The 25,105-nt window shown below is 45.4% G+C and overlaps 1 protein-coding gene across 2 annotated transcripts in view; it reads right to left on the reverse strand.

The window, feature by feature from the left end:
- Positions 1-25,105, reverse strand: part of LOC142571518 (transcription factor Sp1-like) — an 80,753-nt gene that overhangs the window by 21,062 nt on the left and 34,586 nt on the right. Inside the window, exons 5-8 of one of the 2 annotated variants that reach the window (XM_075679941.1) lie at positions 22,265-22,540; positions 11,249-11,404; positions 9,570-9,768; positions 193-311 (exon numbers count right to left, since the gene is read on the reverse strand). In XM_075679941.1, coding sequence (XP_075536056.1) covers positions 193-311; positions 9,570-9,768; positions 11,249-11,404; positions 22,265-22,540 — 750 coding nt within the window. The remainder of the gene's footprint in view (positions 1-192; positions 312-9,569; positions 9,769-11,248; positions 11,405-22,264; positions 22,541-25,105) is intronic. The other variant, XM_075679942.1, reaches the window with a different exon arrangement.

The raw sequence follows: 25,105 nt of genomic DNA on the forward strand, positions 1-25,105 counted from the left end.
GATGTATATTTAAAACTAACGCATTGAAATACATAAACTCAGCAAGTTTCATCAAAATCGACAAAGAATTAAAAAGAAGTTTTCAGGTGCAGGGTCCCCCCTTCATTTTTTTCCCCCCGGCATTGCGACCGAACTGCACAAATACCAAGATAATTTTCAAGGGTACTGCCCACATGGAATGACATGGCTTACCTGCTGTCCGGCAGCCTGAAGGTGGGTTTGGGTAGTGCTGGCCGCGGGAGCTGCCACGGGTTGCGCAGTAACTACTTGCCACTTGGTAGGGTCATTGGGATCTTGCTGGAATTGCTGGGCTGCAAGAACAGTGCAGGAGAAAAAGGCACAGTTGTATTTCACTGCACTGAAGGCTTCCCGAGCTACACTGATTAGGGGACGATCTACCGTTTCTGAGACATGTCCGGTGATTATTGACATCGAGAAAAAAAAGTTTGGTTTTATCCCTCTAAGGGCCACTAAATATGAACACTAAGTTAGTTTAGTCTGATAAAGTATTTTTTTATATTTTACTTCTACTTATTCGGCAGAAAAATGTTGGCTGTTAGCAAAGAAAAATTTTAAAATTGCCCTTAATCAATTTTGTGGCCATTTCACAGCAACACATGCCTGACACCATTAGTGACTCCAATCATGAGTGCAATGGCTCCAGCATCTCCTTTGTCATACTTGTCTCTTTGTCATCTGCCTTAGCAGCGCTGGACAATGAAGGCATTGAAGACACACCCTCTCTTGCTGAAAATGCTGATTTGTGGCCTGCCCGTGGTAGAGTTTCAAACAAAATTTGCAACTTACAATTTGTGTGTTACAATAGGACTCAAAATCAAAACCACATTTGTGGCACTGGCAACAGCGTAATCGTCAGAGCCAGTGTCCTTACTACTGTCATTACAAGATAGTGAAAGAACAAGCTTTCGCTAGGATTTTTTTACATAGGTTGGCAATGACAAAATGGCAATGTGCCGTCCCTTTAATTTCACAAGCACATTAAGAAGAATATTTATTTTGCTAAGCAAGTGGCAAGTGTGGTATCCGTAACTTCTGGTTTCGGTTTTGGGTCTTTACATCAGGGCGCCACTCAGCGCCAAACGCTGTAAGTTGCCACCTCAGAAATAAACATTCTTTCTTTGTCTGGTCCCCGACTGAAGTCTGGCTCTTTCTTGCGGCGCTGCGCGCCCCAGCCGTTTAGGCCTCATGCCGTAACCCTTTCGTCCGGCCGCCCCGTCGAAGCTACAACAGCAAGGAAGCTGCACCACATGTTTTTAGCATTCAAAATCTTGCATTGCATAATATATAGAGTTCCCTACAACAATTACTAGATGTAGCTCTGGTGCTACTCTCTACAGATGTTGCAGGCATGGCCATAAGCCAGCATGCGAATGAAGGTTACTACATGCATTTGCCTAAACTGTCACTCTCGCTTCAAGAGGATTTGTGACTTTCGAACTTATAATTTCTTACCAAATATTCAGTTGTAAGTGAAACAATGAGCAATGATTATGCGTGTGCACATAGTCTCATTGGTTTCTGCATTTAGAAAAATAGGATTGCTTTGAACTTTAGGCCAATAAAGGCAGATAGAGAGTAGTAAATAAGGCCATAAGAATGTTTCAAGCCACTAGTGCAAAGATCAGACAGAAAGAGAAAGAAAATATAGAGAATCATACCTTATCCATAAGTTCAAGACATTGCAACCAATAGGCATAAACGTTTCAAAGGGAGCTTTAGAATCTATTCGCTATGCTAAATTGCAAGGTATAGGCAACAACACTTAATTTGGTTTCCTAGCGTGTTTTTTTCTCCTTCTTGCTTCTGTTTTTTCCCCTTTATTTATTTATTCCATTTCAGTATTTCCTTTTTTTTTTTTTTCATGAGCACCTGTTTCTACCACTCCCTCTATTATCTCTGTCAGAGACACCACAGCCCACTACCCCAAGCGAAACAAGTAATAGAGGGCTGCTGTGCATATCATTCACACGCCGGCTGACGCACGGGAGTTGACATGTGATTGACAGACGGCCGTGTCCCTGGTCTTGTGTACAGCGCTCCTTTATTCTCAATTCGACACTCCGCCGCTAACACACCTTCGCTCGTTGTCGTACCCACCCTCCTTACGCCCTCTCCCCTTTAGAAAAACCCCACCCACATATACTGTGGTGAGAAAAGCATATGTCGCCTTGAAGAAGACAAGTCCACTTGTCGACCCGTTTGCACCTGCTTTCACCTTGTTCTCGTTTTGCTCATCGTCCTATATAAATGGCAGAAGCGCGGAAGAAAGGAAAGGAGACACGAGAAACTAGCTTGAACCATTACATGGCGTCACCACAATGCCCCCTAGACAGCTGTAATTATCCGTGACCTCCTGTAAAAGCACTGCACAAACTGTAGCGCTTATACCTTTGTACTGATGCGTAACAGTCCAGAGCCAACACAGTCATGAACAAGTGAACAGCCTAGTTACCCTTAGCTTGCAGTTCGGATACATGGGGGGAGCACGAGAGAAGCAGAAGGCAACGCAAGAAGGCAAGGAAAGCTACAACTATACACAGCAGAAATTGCAGTCAAGCAAGATCAATATAAATTCAAGGTACGTGACTGTCCGTTGTTGCTATTCTTGAAAAATAAACATCTTGCAAATTTGTCAAGCAGACAACTGACGTATTGTATGCAGACACAAAGTGGCATTAAAGCACCACACCGTCTAGAAGACACCACGGAAGCGAAATGCAAAAATGCTCATGTATTCAGATTTAAGTGCAAGTTAGAGAATGCCAGATAGCCAAAATTAAGAGAGAGTTCCCCACAGCCACATGCCTCTTAAACAGACTGTAGGCTTGGCATGTACCGCCCCATAACTGAATTGAAGTTTAACAACTTCTGCCACAATGCATCGCGCCCTGTGAGGAATGGCAGTGCTAACATTTTTGGAGGTTATGAACAACGGCGCACAACAATGCCTTAAGCAAACACGTCTCACAGTGTGTTATATGTGCTGTGGGGATGCGCGACTCTCACGCATCCCCTGATATGTTGTTTTCCCGCACGGCTCGCGTGGCCTGGCGCCCGCGGCGGTGGGGTGGTACAAGCGCGGTGCGAGAGATGGCGCGAGTGTCGCGCCGCTGCGGGGTTACTTGGGTGCGGGAAAGACAAGGCGCTCTCTCTTGGGTTCGGGACAGCAAGCAGTCCGGACGTGCCATGCCGCGCGTGGGCCGACCCATGCTTCTGCGAGACCGTCTCGCGTGGCCGCCTTGGAACGTGCCACCGTTCGCGTGACCACTACGCGCGACCGACCAGGCGTTGGGATCCAGCATGGGGCAAACATATTCGCTCGCTATCCGGTCGCGGTGAGTCGGACTTCTAGATTTGTCGCGTGCCCATCAGCATGTTTTGTGGATAGCAACTCGGCTAGCAGGCATTGATTTATGACAGGTGCAATAAATGCCCTTGTGATTGTTTGTGCTACTGTGTTGTCGTTCCTTTGTCCCAAGAGTACGGGTGAGAGACCCCACAGTGCTACGTAGATAAACGAAAGTGGTGCATGCAAGTAATGCTTAACGTTAAATGACCACTCTAGTAATGCACTAAACACTGACGAAATCAAACATTTTCCATAAACATCTCTGCCCATTGTCGTGAATCAACTCAAGCAATACAGAAAGCTTCGTTTACATCAATTCCCACAGTGCGTGGATCAGCATATTTTTTATTTATTCTTTTTGCACACAAATGCTGCAAGTCTTTTGCACTGTGGAATGCTCTTCTATATACCGATTGCAAGGCTAATCATAAAAGCCCACGTCACCAGGCCATAGCAAGCCTTGCATGCATTGAAGGGCTTGTAGTGTGTTTTTGTTCCAGATATGGCAGAAATAGATGCACAGCAGAGGCAAACCCGCCTGTATCGAAAATGTAGCATGCCGACCATGAGGTGCCTGAACTACAAATCACCCGTGAGCGTGCCTCGCATGCCCATTACAATATTCAATTTAAATAGATGATTGTCATTCGTCAGCAGCAAGAGTAGACCAGGCCAAGCAGACACTACTGGATTAGGCAGCAGCATGTGACTCAAAGAACTTTCAAGTCCATTCTTGCTCATGTGTTACAGACCCCCCCAAAAAACATGAATGAAATTAACTCAGTGCAGGCATCGTAGGCCCACAAATTGCACAACAATGAGTCTTGTGGACTTAGCATGTGGTGCCTTCATTAAATCCAAACTGCAATGTAAAATTCGTTCTTTAAGTAAAAAAAATTGTGGGAATGAAGAAGGAAATTGAGTTGTGGTTGTTTCTTCATGCTCGCCTCTCCCATAACCCTAAAATGCTGCCTGCAGATCCCAGGTGTTCCGCAAAACTCTGATTGGGAACTCCTGATGTAGAGGATGAGTGGAGGCAACACTGCCATCAAACTATTTGCTCACATACTGAAAGGGAGGAGAACTTGTTGCTTGGCGAGTTAGTTGAGATCTAATGAGTATGTTGTTGCACTGACAGGAAAAGTAAGACATAAGAAGGCAAGTAAGAAACGATAGGTTGAGCAATGAACTTCAACTCATTTTATTCTTACAGCAGAGCAGGGAGAATCAACAAATGTGCATGTGTGCATCAGTGTTGCCTAGAGCGATTACAGTGACGTTTTTAACAGCTGCATCTCATTTTCAAACAGAAAAACAGACCCATCACTAATGCAACTGGTCAGGCATCAAGCATCAAGCTACTGAATTCTTGTGGTTGGATTGCATTAGAGGACTGCTTCATGTCCCGAAGACAAGGCAGCACAATACGAGGGTCTGTTGGTACCTGAAGACCATATCGCAATTTCGGAAAACAACAAGCCTCAGAGATCAGAACGACAGCCTCCAAGCACCCTGCGCATTTGCGCGTGAAGCCACATCAACATCAACATCATTTCGGCGCTGTGCCAGACAGCCAAGAGAGCATTGTGATGTCCGAAGCAGCTTTATCCGAAGCTCGGATAAAAAAGACGCTGCTGCGACCGGTGGGGAAGGTGGGGTCTGGCAAGTCTAAAGATGCTACAAGGACCATCGTAACTTTTTTCAAAGAAAATGACCACCAACTTCTTCAGTCTGACAAGGAAGGACATTTCGTAGTTTTCCCAGGAGGTGTGTTTAACAACAAGACAAACAAGCTGTAGAAAAGAACTTTGTCCCAGTCAAAGAAAAAGCAACAAGAGTCAAGAAACACGCAATAGAACTATGCACAGAACTAAACTTTCGAAGTTAGTCAAGGCAATAATTTACAAGTGATCGTAAAGGTGTTCCATTAACAGCGTTTTTCACAGCAATATCGCAAAAGGAAGGAATTCTGTTCCGTGCCATTATAATCGAGAAAGATTTTTGGCAGAAGTTAGTTAGCCAGTTTCCTTTAAATAATTTGAAATCATTGCAAGTGGATGATCCTTTCACGACAGAAGCTCTAGAGATGTGACTCAATTCCTGAAAAAACACCTATATCGTACATGCTTTGCCTGTAGACGTAGTTGATTTGTTTTACTCAGTGGCTCAACGGGAATGTCTATCTCTGTTAGGGATTGCCTTGACTGTAATGGCCCAGTAGATTTTCAGAAGTTAGTAGGCATGTCCATCAATAATTTTATGGTATTAGTGGAATTTTATTTGAAGTCTACTTTTATTTCTTATAACGATGACTTGTATGTTCAATGGCAAGTAAACATCTATGGGCACTTTGCTGAGCTAAACTGCGATAGGCGAAAGCCTATATATGACTGCCTCTGTTGCTGTTGTCTGAACTGTTCTGTGAACGGACACTGCCATGTCCGTGACTGCTGCAAGATTTGTCGCTGATGTGCGCAAACCCCCCCGCACATGTCCGGGCTCTCCCGCATGCTCACTCGCACAGCGCTACTGGCATGGCGTCTCCTCTCCATGATCCCCTTGCCGGTGATCACCATTTTCCTGCGTCCACCACGGACTGTGCCCGGACAGTCATGAGCCACTAAAGGCTTACGCCTTAACACGCATTGGCTCCTGCATCGCTCCTGTGCTGTGTGACATTTTCTTGGCTTCAATTGACCGCAATCTGCACAGTTCCTTTGACGATGGGTTTTTTGTCTTTTAGATATGTCAATGATTTTTTAGTTCTTTTAAAAAGTAACCATGATTTTACTGTTCACCAGTGTGTTGACGAGGTCTTAGGTCTCTTCAGGCTACATGGGAAGGGCATGCTATTTACACATGAAATCCCTTCCCATGGTAGTCTTCAGCTTTTAGATCTGTTTTTAGTTTTTGACAAAAACCACGTCTGCTAGCAGTATAGCCCACGTAACCAGAAGGAATTGCTGCCGTACGATTTGGCACATTCAAAGTGAGTTAAAAGAGCAATAGCCACTCTGCCTTGAGTATGCTCTCATGAAGTCGTGCCCTCACACTATGCAGGCTAGCTTTGATAAGCAATTGGCGAGGCTACACACAGCCAGCTACCTGAGCTCAGTCGTAGGGGCAGTGCCAAAACATTGCTCCAGAAGGTGAAGGGAAAAAAGCGTACGCCTAGCCCTGACTAAAAAGGATGCAAACCTACAGTGGTGCCACACATCCACAAACTTTCCCAGAACTTGCAGAAAGTCGCTAATAGGTTTGGTGTGCCAGTTGTTTTCTCGCGCAAGTTGGCTGGACTGTGTCCGCGCGTAAGCCGCGTTGACAAAAAGTCAGGATGCCAGAAAAAACACACTAGACGGCATGTAAAATGTGCGACAGGCATTACTTACGAGATACCGCTGAAATGTGGGAACTCCTACATGGGACAAATGGGGAGATGTGTCAATGACTGGGCCCGGGAGCATGAATTGTCAATAATTAACAAAGGTAATACACATTTACCTGCACACTGCATAGTTTGCTTGGCAGGCAGATGCCAGCCACTACTGCGCGAGATTAAAATAATTGGCAGGAATGGTGATACGTAAGCATGATAACTTTTGGAGACATATCACATAAAAGAGAGGCACGAGTTAGATTAGTGATACAGTTGACTCCCGTTAATACGAAGTTCACGGGGACCGCAAAAAACTTCGAATTAAACGAACTTTCAATTAAGCACAAAACACAAAAAACAGCACTTTATTTGTGGCGAAATCGAGTATTTTCTCTTAAGAAAAATAGTCGGTCATCTTGCTTTGCTTCTTCTTGCCGAATCGCACTGCTGAAAGCAAGTTCTGCAGGCTGTAGATGTGGCGGAACGCTTCTTCCGCGTTACCTTCAGTGGCAAAGAAGCGCTCCGCAAGAGCAAGGCCCGCAGCTACATCGGCAGCCTTAGGTTGCAGCTCGCCTTCAACGTCATCGTCGCTTTCCTGGGTCGCTTCCTGGGGCCGAATAATCTCTACAATTTCGCTATCCGTCAGCGCACCGCACGTTTCGACCGCCTTGTCTACGGCGACGTAATCTTCAAAATTGACATCCCCGAGAGCATCACCAAAATCAGTGCCGTCAAGCTCGCTTGTTGACGCTTCCTCCGCTGAAATTTCAGAGGCATCCTCCGAAGAAGCTGCCACAAGACCGCAAGCCCTGAAGCAGTTTGCGATTGTTTCTTGCTTCACACGATCCCATGCTCGCGCCAACATGTGGATGGCACTAAGGAGGCTCACCTCGTACTTTGTGGAGCTATCCATACACAAAATCATGCGCTCGAGGAGGTGCCGCCTGTACAGGACTTTAACATTCTTGATAATGCCTTGGTCCATTGGCTGCAAAACAGCCGTTGTGTTTGCAGGCAAAAATGCGAGGCGTATTGCACTCAAGGCTGGCACATTCACGCGAGCACTGCAGTGATCGACAAGGAACAACACCTTGCGGTTCGAAGCAGCAAACTTGCGGTCCAATTTGCTTATCCAGCTCTTGAAGATTTCGGCCGTCATCCACACTTTTTTGTTCGCCTCATAGTCCACAGGCAGCGTCTTCACGCCTTTAAAACATCTCGGCTTCGCGGCTTTCCCGATCACAAGTAACCGACATCGTTCCGTACCAGTCATGTTTGCCGCGGTCAGCACCGACACTCCCTCCTTGCTGCGTTTGCCCCCAGCACAGTCGTCGTCCTTGAATGTCAGGGTCTTCTCTGGTAGAAGCCGATAGAAGAGTGCAGTCTCATCTGCATTGAAGATGTCTTCCGGTCTGTATTCGGCGAGATATTCACGCAGCTTTCTGTCCTTCCACGTGGCGCATGTTTCCTGGTTAACGAACGCCTTTTCACCACACACGCTCTTGAAAACCAGGTCATGGCGATCTTTAAAGCGAGTCAGCCATCCATCTGACGAAACGAAGTCATCAATCCCCAACATTGCTGCAAGCGTTCGGGATTTCATCGCAACGATGTCTCCGCTGAGAGGAAGTTTGTTGATCCTGGCCTCCCTAATCCAAACCAGCAGAGCCTTCTCCAACTCTGGGTAAGCGCCGGTGCGCATTCGCTTCCGAGAAGTCTTGAACTTGTCGTTCTCAAATGCATCCATTATTGTGCACTTGTTCTTGATGTAGTTACAGACCGTGTTCATCTTGATCCCGTACTTCCGCGCTATGACTTCCTTCAAAACCTTGACTTTCGTTGCCAGGTCGAGCGTGCGATAAGAGCCACGGTTTGCCATGGCTATAAAGTGCACGACTAGGTACAGTCAATTCCGAATCACTCGTGGAACAACCTAGCCTACGAGCTTCCCGCACAAAGGCGCTCGACTAACACACGCCTTGACATACGCTGCGCACGCTGCAAGACTAATCTCGCACAATCTCGCCACTGCCTGTATGCAGCGCTGCGTGCACCTATGGCACCCGCGTGGCCTCCGCGATCAGCTCCGGCCACGCGCGGGAGCCGCTTCGCCTCCCGCCGGAGTTGATCGCGGAGGCCACGGCAGCCGTAGCAATGAATAATTGCGCCGCTCCAAGAAGGATGGCGTTGCGGGCGGCTGCGGTGGCGATGACACCAACGCGGAGCATGGAACTGTTGCTACACTTGAAAACTTGCACATTCTACCAAAGAATGACGGTCACCTCGAGGATCCCGGTTGAAAATTAACTTCCAATTAAACAATATTACTGGATGAGGACTTTGATTTATCGAGCGATTTCTTCTATAGGATTACATGCAAAACTGACGGGACCAGCACTTCACTTCTAATTAACCGAAAATTCCAATTAAGCGGCTTCGAATTATCGGGAGTCGACTGTACGTCTACTTTTCTCTTTGACAATGAGATGCAGCTGTAAAAAACATCACTGTAATCGCTCTAGACAACACTGATGCATGCATGCGCATTTGTTGATTCTCCCTGCTCTACTGCAAGAATAAAATCAAGTGAAGTTCAGCGCTCGACCTATAGTTTCTTACTTGCCCTCCTATGTCTTTATTTTCCTTTTAGCACAACAATGTACTCATTACTGAGAGGGAGAAGGGTCAGTGGTGGGGAGTGCTCAGTGTTTGAAAGAGATAGGAAAAAAGAGTATCTTCCAGGCTAGCATGCAGTTTTGTATTACTGCAGTGACAGTAAACAGAAAAAGCACCAAGTTAATGCATGAGCAAAAGAGGACTAACCTAAGAGCTGCCCATTGGCCAGAGCAGCCTGCACTGTTTGCAGGGGGCTGAGGGGTGCAGCACTCTGCATAGGGGAAGCGATGACATTGCCCTGCGGTGTGATTCCCAGCGCTTGGAGGGTCCCACCCCCCAGGAGGTGATGCTGCCCTGCGCCCCCGCCTGCTGCCCCCTGCATTTGGATGCCAGGCAGGCTCTGCACCTGCACGAACATGCCGTGAAGGCACAACGCTACCATCAGAATGGCAGTGCAAACTGCCAAAGCAGGGAGTAAGAGAGAGACAGGCTACGACTTGGCAGAATAATTGTTCCTAACTACTAAACAGAGCATGGTGCGTTTTAAGGGACAATGAAGGGTGGCAACAAAGCAGACAATAAAAGTATCTGAATTTGATCAGCACAAAAATAAAATGCCTCATTACTCAAAAAGGAAATGAAGCCATAAGTGCTCTTTCTGAATCTCAAATCCGAACTATAGCCCCAGTAATGTATGACATAGATCTCGTGGTATTTGTGCCCACTTGGTCACTTCCTGCAATGGAAACATTCGCATGTTGAAGGGTAGACTTCTCTCTTTTTATTAGGCAACAAATATTTTCTTATTCATAGAGGGTCAACAAGTTTAAACAAGGCTAGTTAGTTCTCCAATGTCACAGATGGAGGAATTCCAATATGGCACTGCCATACATCCTTAGACTTTACATCAATTTCTGACATACCATGCTATCCAGATGAAATGCGTCTCAATATTTTGCAAAAACTTAGCTATTTCCTATAGAGAATTCAAAAATACACTTGATTTAAACTTGATTTTTTGTGTCCCTAGACTGTACCACAATCTATGAGAGATTCCATAAGGGAGGGCTTCAGATGTGTGCTGTAACCTCAGCACACATAGTAATTGCATTATACTTGGTTTGATTTATAGCAGGCAACACCGTAGAGGTTGGAGCCAATTTTTCACACTCCTTGTATTCAAGACTAAAAATTGTGCTTGCCACACCAGAGCAAGAAACGAGAATGTGCAATTCGATTTGGCACATGATCAACCTTCTAAATTTATCAAGCAAAATATAGGAACAAATTACTACACAGAACGTGCTGCACGTCTGAACTTATTCACTATGGAACAAGTGAAGTGCCAATAAATCCTTTCTCTGCACAACTTCCACAGCACACCACCTACCTGCATTGGCAGCCAAAACATACAGCATTACAAATGGTAACCTTAAGAAAGCGCACAAAACAGTATTTACTGTATTTACCTATGTAAGGCCCGCACTTTCGGAATTTTTAGCAGGTGCAAGCCTTAGACGAGGCAGGCTTATAGCTGCTCACTGAAGCTTTGAACTGTGCCCAGACTGCTATGCAAATAAATGCAATTACTGGCGGCCAAATATGAACACACTTACAGTTTACCGATTTCTCAGGTATGGACTAGTGCCATCTTGTAGCAGCTTGTGGTAATTAACCATCATGGAAGTATGCACATGACGAGTTGTGAAATGCTTTTTCCAAATGTTTGTACGCCAAAGTGGGGGTGCGTGCCTTGTGTGGGCAAGTGAGGGTGTGGGCACCACTTGCATAGCTTCTGCAGCATTCCCTTCAAGTGTTAAATGGGACTTACGCACACTGCTAGGACTGTTTTTTGCGTAATGCTATCGGTAGGACAAAAGCAGTACCTGAATTATGTTGGGTGACCTAAGACCAGCCAGGCCCGAGACATTGATGGCAGTGGCCCCCATGGGCCACCAGGCTGCGCCCCCTGCCGCCAGCAGCTGCCCCATCTGGCCCTGGACCACTTGGCCCGAAGGAAGCTGCACAGCCAGTGCCTGCGCCTGCACCCCAAAGTTCACACTTGAGACGGCTGCACCGAATTCACCTAATGGACCCAGGGTTCTGGTTTCTTTTCTTTAGGGGGGGGAGGAGGGGGGGGACATTCACCGATGAACAGCAACTCACCAATACTTCTTGAAGATAAAAGTATACAATCAGTGCATCTCACCTGTACTAAACCAAGGGCATGAAGTTCGGAGCATAAGTAGGAAACTTGAGAAGAATCTAAGGAGCGCACAACAAATGGCGGTACAAGAAATGGTAGGTGTAACATTAAGAGACAAGAAGGTGGCAGCATGGATTGCGGATAGACACAGTAGCTGATATTATAGTCAAAGTTAAGAGAAAGAAGAGTAGTTGCACAGGTCATTTAATGCATACAGCAGATAACTAGTGGTCTATTTAACATAAGAGGTGTCAAGAGAAGGAAAACGCAGTCAAGGTCAGCAGAGGTTGTAAAAGGGGCAGGAGCAGGATGGAGTCTGCTGATGCAAGACACGGGAGATCACTAGATGATGTCTTTGTCCTGCCAGTTGACATAAGTGCACTCTTGGTAGTGATAACACAGAGCACTTTAGAAGGCCCTGAAATACTTTTTGAGCATAGTGAGAAAATGTTGCTGACCTGCCATAGAAACTGCTGTGAACATGTGAGCCAATTATTACTGCACTGCATGCAGCAAGAATTTACAATCTTGTGTAAAAAATGGCAAAAAATCACTTGTACCGCAATGCTGTCACGCAGCATCATTGCAAGCAGCTGGACCCACCAACACTATTGAACGATTTTGCGATCGCGAAAACATACTCAGTAATACATAATTGCTAATGTTCTGTTAAATAAATGAAACACATATGTTTGCAATTTCAAAAAGTCAGAATAATCATTTCATCTTTGCACTGCCTGTCTACACACGACACGTGCATGTATCTGCATCTTCTGCATGTGACCTCCAAGATAGCAGCGATGTTCTACCTAGTGTAGTCTACCACAGCCACCATGGGATGCCGTGACAAGCCCTTTCACTGCCACAACATTTACGGTTTTAACAATACATCGGTTATAACAATGAAAAGCTGCTGCACTGTCAACTTTTGTATGTTTTCTATGGGGATATAACTCGCTTACTGCAATGTCCCCATGCAGCATTTTCGGTTATAACAATGAAGTCTGGCTGCTGGGTGTCCGTGCTGATAGGTAGTGGAATGTGAAATCCTTGAAAAGATGAAAGAAAGTGAAATGCAAGCTGCTGCACAATCACCCGCCGCCCAAACTGCCGCTGCACGCTTCTTTCTATGAGAGATGCACATCAGCCTCGCACGCATCTCTCCCGTCGCTCTTCCACTCCTCTGAACACGAGTGGGCTGAGACCATAGCTCTGTGCCATGCCACCCTCCGAAACACGAATGGACCGCACCAACTGCGCTGACACCGCTGCCGGCGCTGCTCCCTGATTGCTCGCTGGACCCTCACAGCTGGTTCTTTATTCTATAGCCCTCATTCTGCGCAATTCTGCTAACGGATTAAGTCGCTCGTGCTTGTCTTTGTTTGTTGCGCCGAAGTCGTTCCTGGCCACGTTGCTTGTCAGCCTCGTTTGATTCGCCGCCGAAACGGAAGATGGCTGATCTGCCCGCTGATATCAGCAATGCTTGATGTTACCAGTGAAAGGAATGCACACTGCTACAGATTTGGAAAGGAAGTGCTTCTAACCAATGAGGCAATCATCGCAAACGTGCTTGCATCGGATAGCAACTGTGACGGCTACGACGGCAGCACTGACGCTGTAGGGCAGGTGACCTCAACATTGTCCCCGCAAGAGGTCCTATATATGATTCAGTCCCTCATGGGCTTGTTTTTGCATGGGACCTTCTGCTTCACTACGTAGAGCATCTGGATGCCTTGGAGAAGGATGTCGGCAAGCTTTGCATAAAGCAAGCAAGGCTGACAAACATGCAGTTTGCTCGTGCAAGCCAGTGGAAAGTATTTGGCGAGATGCTTGTGGCAATCATGTCCCAGCGCATCTTCTGGATTTCTCAAGCTGAGATGCTGCAGCGGCAACCTTCCTGCATTTTTTAAATGGTGCCTTTTGGGGCCACCAAAGCGATGCCTCTGCGGAGCTCATTACTTGCTGCCTGTGACCCCTCCTTGCAGTTGTTATAGCAGTGCCTTTCTTCAACACCGACAGCTGCGGCTTGTTAACAACATGCGATCGGAGCGCGGAAGAAGCAGAGTTAAACAGTTAAACAAGTCAACGCAATCAAAAGCAGGACGGAGGAAGGTGGTGGGGAGAACTGGCCTCCTTGCCATTATAGTTTTCTCGAAACAGCTACACCATCCCCCATTTTTTTTTTCATGCAACCTGGTTATAACAATTATCGGTTATAACAATAGATTTTTCGTGGCGCTTGAAATTTGTTGTAAGTCAGTTCGACTGTACTGACAGCGCTTCAATATGCGCAAGTTGGATATGGATATTAGCGGTCGGTCAAGCTGGTGCAGGACAAAGCCGGACTGGAGCATATTAGCTCGGACGCACACTCAAGCCCTGTCGTTCACAAAGCGAACATCGCGCATAAGCACTAAAGTTGCATGTAGCTGCGGTATGCTATGCAGCATAGATACCACAGCCACCACGGAGTACCGCGATGCGTCCTTTGGCTGAGCGCACTGTGGCTCACTGAGAACAACCGCGTTTGGTGCATCGCAAGTGGCCAAATCAGAAATAGTGACGTCTACATGAATATCCAAAAGCAAATTTGAACTGCGCACCACGGTGATATTCGGTAGGCGGAGCATTGTGAGGATGCCCTGCTCTGCCATAGTCTTCGCATTGCAAGTCATTGAAGAAGGAACAGAAGCACCATCAATGTGATGTTCCGTTGCCAATAACTTCACTTCTGCTGAACGCATTGAAGTACTTCTTGTGGCAAAGTATTTCTGAAATAGTCTATTTTAACTTCAAATGCATTTCTCGACTTCGATAAGAAGTGGTTCAGGGCCCCTTAAAAATATATATATAGATACTCCTACATGCAAGTATACAAATTATTACATTTCTATATTAATTAGTGTAAAATTATTATATTTTCCTTTTTTAAATTTTTGCTGTAGATGAACAGTGCTATCATGTTTTGACAGAAGACATGTTCAAGGTATTTAGATTCAGTGCCACTGCTTTCTGTAATTAACAAAATAAGCCAATCTGGTGCCCTGTGCTGTGGCACCTGGGATGAGAGGCCACCAGAACAATGGCAGCTGAATCAACATTCAGTACCTCTATGTGTCCCCTTGTGAACACAAAGTCTAGTGAATAGATGAATACACAAAAGAAGAAACACATTGGACGAGCACTGGTCCATTTTTTATGCATATGCATCCAGTATTTGCTGGTTTTGCTGTTTGTTCACAAATATGTGTCAACTTGCTCAGCAAGAAGCTCTGCTAAACATGTCCCATCTGTTGCTACCAAGCCCCTAACTTGTTCTACAAAAATAAGTCCCCTTAATGAACTGCACGTTTTGTGTTTCTTAAGCTTGATCTTCCAGTATGTGATAGCTAACATGCAACAATAAACTTTCTTCTAAGCAAGTATGCCGATGACCTAGGCAAATTAAGAATACTTAATGTGACTGAATCCTACGGGAGTAGACCCTCTTGTCAACAGCTTGTGAAATTTAGAAAAAATTATTCACAATCGATAATATAGTTACAAAAAGCTCCATGGTGAAACAGTAACCACCTTCATAAATGCCCTAACCAACAAAAAACAAGTGCAGCTGTGCTTGCACTGCACTAATTGAGAGTGTGCCTTCTTTTGTGCAAGATGATGCAGTCCAGCTTCAATATGCAAGTCAATAAAACCTGGCTGTAGCGAAGTTGGGGATCCAAAATTATTTAATTATATCCATTACATTGTTATAATAGTTGTCTGCCATTGCCGCTGACACTGCCTGTTAGTAGAGTGAGCGAAATGGGCTGTTGGTAACCGCAAGGCAGAGCCAATGCATAAAGTCCTCTGAACAACACTATGAATGAATGTTTCCTGCTACGTCTTTGTGAACAACATGACTTCTAATACAGCTGGCACAGCTAGTCTATCTTTCCCGTCATCGTGTGTGCACAAGTAGCAAAAAATCTGAAAATTGAATTATAGGATTTTACATGCCAAAACCACGATCTGATTATGAGACCCACTGTATTGGGGGACTACAGGTTAATTTTGACCACCTAGGGTTCTTTAACACGCACCCAATGTGTAGTACACGGTTGTTTTTGCATTTTGCCCCCATCGAAATGTGGCTGCAACGTCCGGGATTCGATCCCGCAATCTTGTGCCTAGCAGTGCAACGCCATAGCCGCTAAGCCACCACGACGGGGACGCACAAGTAGCAGGATTAATCAAATGAGCCTTACAGTGTTTTACGAGCATGGTCAGTGAAGCACTGCAAGCCCCTGGTTTTTAAGGCTTGTCACTGTACTCAAGTGGACATTTTTAAACAAAAAAGCATTTAATTACATCGGCATCCAGCAAAGGGCAGTGCAAAAAATCAGAGGCTTGTAGCACTGCACCAGCACATTCACGAAAAACTGATAATATAGTTATGATATAATATGATGATATTATAATATGTTATGATAATATAGTTACTGATATATAGTTATATAGTTATAGCTATGACAGAGAACTTGAGTAAAGCCTGTATTTTGTAATGTTTCACTTCATTTATCCTTTTATCTTTTCTCCTCACCTGTTCACTGAGTGCCCAATTTCAGTTATAACGATGGTTTCACTTTGCCTGAGGGAAGGGCAAGAAGGATGAAAAATAAAACTGATCATTATAAAAAATATGATCCCAGAATGCAGAAAACCCCTTGACTGTGCATGTTTATTGCAGCGGTGGTCAGAGAGTGCAGCATGTACTCAAGCATCCTTTCTCTACGTACCTGAAGCCTGGCACACACTGCTGCCTGCATTTCATAACAGCATAGCACATGAAAAAAGTGACATTTGACCAAGCTGAAGCATGCTGTGTGCACAAAATACACAAGGGCAGCGTTGGCAGGGTGCGGTGTGGTAGTGCGGTTGGTTTGGTACATTGCCAGGTAGATGACAGTTTACAAATGTTTTGAACTGCTGCATCAGGCAAGTTGCTAGCAGCCTTGCACACCATCACATTTCAGCCTAATCAGCATGAAATGATGAGTAATGTTTCACTTTGAACGAAAAAATGTTTTCTTTATTCATCTAAAGGAAAATCTTGCTTCATTAAAATTAGGTTGTAAACGCACAGGTTTCACAAGAATTAAGTGAACTTGTATTTAAGCCATTCCACACCAACCATACTGGACATTGCGCTTGACCCTCTTTTGATTCTATACGAAAAAATTATGGTCAATCATTTTGGTCGACTATTTATTAGACCTCGCAGGCTATTTTTGAGAAAAAACTTTCTCTCTTTCTCTAACAGTGATTTGGATGTTGCCTTAGTGGGGGAAACGTAGGCTGTGAAAGAGCACCCGCAAAAATACAATACTTCTTTCTTTTTTCGCCTCAGTGCTCCCTTCAGTTGATAGTCGGCGTTCGTGTTGTCCACTTCTCTACTCTTGTGTCCTGTCTGCACGCCTCACTTCTATTTTGCATAATGAATCCTTACCAACTAGCTCAGCTTTCTATCGTTCTAAACTACACAGAGCATCTTAAAAGGGTTTTGGTTGCAAGAAAACGAATTGTGCTTTATTATTCTTGCTCAATGGCAGCCGCTACTTTGTCTCACGCAGTGCTTTGTGGTAAAGCAATACTACGATTCTGTGCCAATTTTGACTATATTAAAAAAATTCTGCCAGTTTTACAGGCACAATACAAGTGCACTATGTGGCTGGATAGTTGGCCGTAAATGTGTCAAAGAATTATTGAAGTTGATAGGTGTGTCGTTCCAAAGTGGAAGATGCACAAACATTGAATTCAACCATACATTTTTACATGAGCCACACCACCAATCTACACGTGCCTGAACATGAGATTTCGCACATTTTTCATTTAGAAGGGTGTACAAAAGACATTTATTTCTGAAAAAAAAAAGACTGATTGCACTAATGTCTGTTTTAGGCAAAAGAAATTATGCTGAATGCTCACCACGTCTCTGAGCGTCGGCTCGTAAGTCTGCTTCACCGCTCCGCGTGCTTCTCTAGGGCAACGGAAAGGTGCGGCTACCACGTGGATGGCAAAATGGTCTGTTGCTTTGAGTTTTCACATTCTGACACGCATTCACCAATATTACGCGGTGCTGCCGTCAAAGTAGGCATCATAGAAAATGAGAGACGGTTTGTTTAGTGTTTGTTTAGTATAAAAAACACTGAGGATACACTTATAGTTCATTCTTCTGGGCTTCTTGCTCGAACATGACTTGCGCTATTCCTGCATCGGAGTTGACTGCTTCTTTGGTTTCTTATGCTCTGCACTTTGGCAGAAGTGAACTTTGCCCTGGAGATAGTGTCGCCATCCCGCAGGTCATCTATCAGCTGTATCTTTTGGCAGCACGTAACATAAACACTGCAAATGGCGAGTATACTGCTGTCTTGTCATATTTTATGTGAAGTGCCTGCGCTCTTACGCTGATAGCAGGCTGGTTTGCATAACTGAAAGTGTAATCAATTAATACCTAGAAGGAGGATGCCACATGACAATTACTGAGCTGAAGGCATCGCCTGAGACGCAGACGGCAAGAGAGCATGTGGAGTTTACTCTTCGACTCTGCACGTTTATAAAGAAAATCCTAGCTTTGAATAGAGGCAAGAAGACGATAGTATTGCTTCTCCTAGAGTGGCCGACATGATTGCAGAAACACGTAGTGGATGCATCTGCATCTGAAGCTTGTGCCTCTAAAGGTAAGCATCCAAAATTTTAAAGGACATATTTCTTGGCTTACAACTGAACTAGAAAGGTATATCTCATGCCTTCTGTCTTCACGGGATGTGCTTGTTTTTACCAGAGATTTAAAACTATCAAGCAAAGTGAAGTTGTCTTCGATTACGCTTGTCCTCAAGCTTCTGATATACATATATGCGTCATGGTGAGATGTAAATAAAAAGTAATTATTGATTCACTCCACCATTCAGTAAAAATTCTGTCGGGCAAATGAGCTGCACAACAGTATTTGTAGAGCTAGCGTAACCTTGATGGCTATTAAATATTTATTTAAGAACGTGTTAGCAGCAAGTTTCTCCGCACATTTATATCCCATTTCCTGCATTTCAGGAAGGGAACTGCCTACATGTTCACTTCGCACAATGGATTGCCACAAGACAACACAGTCAAAACAACAGCAGATATTTAACACGCAAGATCTCAGCGAAACTGATTGTCGCCTGAAACTGCGTGGTAAATGCACTCAAGAGATCTCGAACGTGTGCTACAATCACTACGCCATGTTCATGAAATGGTACACAGCTCACATGCCGTCGAAATGGTTCTCTGACAAGTTCCACCCGCATGTGAAAAATACACGTGGAACACGCATTATTACCACAACTTTGGCTAACCTCCAACCTATGCTGGGACTCATTCTTGGGAAGAAGTTGTGCCAAAAGGGCAAGCGCATGTGCTATACCACACCGAAAGCAACAAGCTCTGAAGGTGCTCTCTGGGAAACTGTCTCTCGCTCTGATCCAAGACTGAAATTGCGAACGAAGACGTAAATGAGATGCTGGCCGCTATATATGCGAGTCCTTTAAAAAGAAAGCACGGAAAAAAGACTGGACAGATTACAGGTGTTCCAAGCGGCAAAGACCATGTGTTGGTGACGACAGTAAAAACTGCAGCCTCCCAACAGTGCCAAAACTAGGCACACAACTTAACTTCAACTGCGTCTGTGCGCCTGCACCAATGCACGGACGTGGCAGTGAAATACCAGCTCCTAGTACTAATTGGCAGCCTTTGATGCTCTTCCAAAACCTCATACCAGCCAGCCACACTAGTTCCAAGTTGCTAGCAATGTGATAACACAATGCAGCTTAAGATCTTGCCACACGTGCAGCTGCCGCATCTTTCCGTTGCCCCAGAGAAGCATGCAGCGCAGTGAAGCGGGCTTATGGACCAGCGCCCAGGGACGGCGGCCACTCAAAATAATTTTTTTTTTAGAGCACAGCTCTTAGATCCCAATTCCTGTGTTTCACGTCGGTGTCGTACCTCGGGAGAACGAGCACAGCGAAGGATGAAAGAGCAAATCCGGAGCCCATTGGGGGGATGAAAGAAGGTGATACAATAAAACCTCGTTAAATTGTTCCGGCTTAAACTATACTTTCGTTTTAAAAGTAGTGAAGTCAAATCTCCGACTCAGCGGCCATTGAACATAATGTGTTTTGCATCCGCATAAACCGTACCAGCTTATTGTGTACGTATCGGTTAACACATAGTGTTTCCACTTTTCGTCGCACAAACATGGCAATACATCGTCTCTATCGGGCGGGCCCGTCAGAACAACAAGCCTCAGAAATCGGAACAACGGCCTTCAAGCGCCCTGTGCATTTGTGCTTAAAGCCACATCAACATCATTTCTGCGCCGTGTCACTGTGCCAGCGAGCGTTGTGGCGCCATGCAATTAAGGACTGAAAGACTCGCGTCATGCCGAAGCTCGGATAAAAAAGGCGCTGGGTGCTCAGCATAGAAGAAAAATTAGACAGCGTTCATGCTATCGAACGTGCCACGAAGAAGTCGGCGCTGGCACGCGACAGGGATCTGCTGTTGACTATGGTGGGTGGTATTTGGAATGTGAAGAAGTTGCTCAGCAGTGCTGCTGCGACCGCAAAGAGATGTCAGCTACGAGGTTCGACTTTTTGCAATCGTTGCCTCTGTTGTTGCCGAAGTGTCGACCAGCGAGAGTGATGAGGACGACACGGAAAGCGACAGCACGGGTGATTCAGGACCGACAGTCGCAGAAGCTGCACGTTACGTCAGCCTCGTGAATGCAATCGTCGCGACGGGAACAACACCCCACAATGAAAAAGGCGCCCCGCGACTTCTGCAACGCGCGTGCACAGAGAATATGTGACGCCAATGTGGAATCTGCCATGAGAGTGTTTGGCAAGAAGAGGGGGCTGGCTGAAAAGCTGGCTCACAGCTTCAGTAAGTTTGAGGCCGCTGTCGTCGCTGCTAGGCTGTCGTGGCATCAAACGAAAATAACACTTTTGTCGTGCAAAGTGAATAAATACTGCAAGTTTTTTTTCCCTTTCATCACACTCTCTCCGAATTCTGTTTTTGACAGGTAAGTGGGCGATCTCATGCTATTTCAGTTGAGCAGTACTACCGTTTAGTGCGTACTTTTTCCGAGGTCCTGCCAACTATGGTTTAAAGAGGTTTCACTGTAGCAAAGAGAGCGCAAGGAGGAAATCGGAGGAAGAGGGTATGGCAAAAGTGTGAGAAGAAAAGCTTAGTGCCGCGCATGGGTGGGGGGGCAGGGGGCTTTGCGTCGATGATGGCTACAATATGGCGTCAGAGTAGCGCGTGTGGTCTGTATGGAAACAATGCGTTGCATGAGCAGAGGTTGTCTGCGGTGGCTGCTGTGAATCATGCCCACGCATCACCCACACACTTCCTCCGGCAATCTCCCAACTAGTGAGGTAGTCGCCCCACACTTCGCTCCGTTTGCAGCGTGCCACATGAGAAAGATTGTCTGCACAAGCCAATATATTGCGAAATCAAAACACATATACAGCTGCACTCAAATTGCACATTAGGGAGCATTGTAGTCATTGGTGAATTTTTTTTTTCACCTAAAACAAAGATTACTCTGATTAAACTTTCACAAATAAATCTATCTTGTAAACCCTTCCAAATAAATTCAAACATGCTTTTTTACTTGGACCGCATCACCAATCTACATGTGCCTGAACATGAGGCATTTTTCACATTTCTCAAATGTTTACACCACTTCCACTTGGAAAATACTCGCCCACTGACTTCAATACATTTTTGACACACTTACTGCCAACTATCCAGCCACGTGATGCAGTTGTATTGTGCCTGCAAGTCTTGTAGAATTTTGTAAAAGTTAGCGCACAATTGCAGTATTGCTTCACCACAAAGCACATTGTGAGGCAAAGTAGCGACCACCATTGGTAAAAAATAAGAAAGCGCAATTATTTTTCTATCAACCGGCAGCATTTTAAGGCTCTCCAATAGCATTGTATTTTTGCAGGTATTTTTTCACAACCTAGCTTTTGTCCACTACAGCAACATTCAAATTGGTGTAAGAGACCGAAATAAATGTTTTCTCACACAAATAATCAGTGAGGTCAAATAGTGTACAAAAATGACCGACCACAATGCCTGGGATGTTTGGCGTGGTATGACCCATTCACTTCGTTATATTAAATAATTAGTCATGATAAGGTTTGACTGTAGCTACTGTATTATATGACAAATCTTGCTCTCATCGGCCCCTCTGATGCAAGAGAGGTACGCAAAATGTAGCTGATGACATGAGGGTGTTGTGATATCTGAAAAAGTTTGCCCTCTCAGCTTGCATGACCAATAAATGCAGCTGCCAGTTCTTGCAATAGAATGGTCAACAAACACACACACGCACACTAACTAGCTAAATAACACTGCAGTAAAGTCAATAAACTCCATTTTGGATAAAAGCAGCTTTCTATGAAGCTTGCAGCAGAGTCAGGCCAGGAGGGAAATGCACACAACAAAAGAGCGCGCTGAACCCGAACGTGCGAGCAGATTGCGCAACCCTCTGCTACACCAAGTTAGGCTTTGCCATGGCAAGGGAAGCAGGAAGGGTGCAGCCACCAAAATGTTCCAACAGAGGACATGGGGGGGAAGGCAGGGTGCAAAGAGGAGGAAGCATGTGGCGCACCTGCACCTGTGCAGCCATGGCTGCATTCTGCTGGGCTTGCTGCTGCTGTGCCTGAGCGCTGGAGGCACTCTGGACGGTGGCCTGTGGCTGTGCCCCTGTGGTGATGGTTGCGGTTTCACCCGTCGAGGTCATCACCACCTGGGTGGCCCCTGACCAGGACGTCGGGGTTGCCGCTGTTGGCTGTGGCTGCTGGGGACGGGCTGCCTGCTGGTGGTTTGCTGCCACCGTGGGCGTGGCTGTGACTTGGATCTGCTGCAGTTGGCCCTGGGCGGTCAGCTGTGCACCACCACCACCACCAAGCCAGAAATAGGGGCCAGAGAGGAGCAGGAGGAAAGCGAGACCCCAAGAGAGCCGCAAGTCAGTGCAGTGGGCAGGCAGGCAGGCTGGTTAGGTATGCGGCAAATTCAGGTAGGGTGTGCTGTTCCAAAGAACAACTATCTGCTCTGTGTCAATAAGGTGCCTGAGCGTTTTAAGGTGTCAGTGCTGCTGACTAGCAATGGCAAACACTTCTGTGGTTTGTCACAAATACATGCTTTAACAGTAAAAAGGAAAAGAAAAGGCTTTCTCGCTTTCTTCAAAGCATTATTGGTGCTATCTGGGAAGCCTTTTTATGACTTATTAATTGATATGCCTAGTGGCACATTGGGTGGCCTGACAGCAAAAATAAATCTAGCGTCCATTCAGTTAAAATAGGTTGTCACATTCAGTTATGCTACATAAGCCCAATAGCATCTACATAAACTGCACTAAGAAGTCCTCACCTAAGTAATGCCTAAATTTGCCACACACCAAACCAAGGTTAGTACACCATTTGCACCAAGCAAGTGCTAGTCTACTAATAATGTAAGGTAAGCTGGTGCTCTTATTCAACAAGCAACACACAAACAGCCTGCTCCAGCAACTACTCCAAGGCTTCAGCAAAAAGAAAAAGAGAAAAAAAAAAGTACCCCTTTACCACACAATATACATCTTAAGCTAAAGATTAGAAATATATTTTTAAATAAATATGCTATCATCATTATTTCGTGAATGAGTTGCAGAAACACTCGAACCCTGATCATAATGCTTGTCGAATGCTTGTAATGCTTGCACAAAAGTTTACTTGTGCAATAGAAAAAACAGTGACATTTTGATGCTTCACTCCTTGTAATAAATACAATAACATACAGTTGTCAACAGATTCTTTGACCCCTGAAAGTTCAGACATGCTTGATTCTTTAGACATAGTCATGGTATCGCCACTTGGACCACAAATGTATGCACGCTCACAACCAAAATTTCCTAAATCTTGCAGTGCACCATTCACTTCTGGACCCTACCTGCACAATGATGTGAGAAATTGGCCAGCACAATAGCAAAAAGAGCAACATTTTTGTTTTTATACATTAGCAGCACCTCCTTGAAGCTGGAAGTAGCAAGCGGATACTACTACATCCAGTAGCTGCCCCCCCCCCCCCAGCTGTGTCCAAACCACTAGAAAAGCCAAGCCAATGTGCCAAGATGGCAAGTCTGCATTTGCATGTTTGCCATGTGCACTTCACACATTCAGCATTTGTTGCTTATAACATATAAAATAACCATGTTTCCAGGTGATTGTTGTCTGCTATATCGGCATGCTTAATTTTCTGGCCCCTTGCAGAATGAAGACATCTTTTTTCCAGTGAATCAGTTTTTCCCAACTACTCCTGAATATAGGCAAATCCTGCCATGCCTGAATAACCAATCAGTGATATTATCTCAAAGATAACAACCTGCAATTAATCTGAAGGAACTCTATTTTCTAAAGGGGTCCTGAACTACCCCACAGGCTTGGTGAAACTAATCGTTCGCAGATAGCACACACTGCTGTGAACATCTCAGCCAAATTTTGCAGTTGTGCACAATGCGTGGAGCTCGCAACCGGAGCACAGTCCCGTTTTTCTCACCCTTTCTTTTCAACAGAAGCCTGCTCTTCAATCTTTTATGACTGCTTTATTTCGTAATATAGCAGGTTCCCATACGCGGTTGCTGTTGGCCAATAGCTGACTGATATCAATCAAAAAGGGTGTTTGGATCAGTCTGCTTCTTCCTGCTGTCACTGGGTATATTTATTGCTGCAGTTTAATAAATGGGTTGACGTAAGCGAAAACCTGCTTTCAAGTTTCAATAAGAACTATGTAATTCTGGAAGAAGCCGACTATCGTCTGCTCCCGCTCAGCTGCAGCCAGCCGCGTAGGAATTATACTTTGGCTTATTGGTGTCGTAGCCATTGGGTCTCACTAATTTCGAATAGTTTTGAACACTCAAATAGCCTAGAACCATGCAAAACTTAAGGTCAGATCACACGCATGCTTGCCAGCACTGACTCACTCCTGGCCACTCCTCCTTAGATGCCTTGGCAGACTTCGCTTCGTGTTGAGCTATTGACAGCGCTTCATAATGCGCAAGTTGGATGTGGCTACTTTCAGTCAATCAAGCTGGTGCAGGACAAAGCTGGTCCACACCATGTAATATGGCCACTGGAGCTTATGAGCATGAGTGAACACTCAAGCACTTTTAATGCAAAAGGGGAAATGTTACACATACACACTACAGTTGTATGCAGCTGCGGCCTGCTATATAGTGTAGAAGCCGTGGCCGCCGTAAGGTGCTGCGATAAGTCTGCTCGCTGAGCGCACTGCGGCTTGCTGAGGACAACCGCATTTGGCTAAAGTTTGGCGCGTCATAGCTGCCCAAATTGTAAGTAGTGGCGTCTGCGTGAACATGCAAGTTCAAATTGAACTGCATGCCATGGTGATGCTCGGTAGGCGGAGTGTTAACCGTATCCTCCGCCATAGCCTTCGTAGTGCAAGGCATTAAAGA

Source organism: Dermacentor variabilis, chromosome 2 (genome assembly GCF_050947875.1).
Source record: "Dermacentor variabilis isolate Ectoservices chromosome 2, ASM5094787v1, whole genome shotgun sequence".
In the NCBI taxonomy this organism is placed as follows: Eukaryota; Metazoa; Arthropoda; class Arachnida; order Ixodida; family Ixodidae; genus Dermacentor; species Dermacentor variabilis.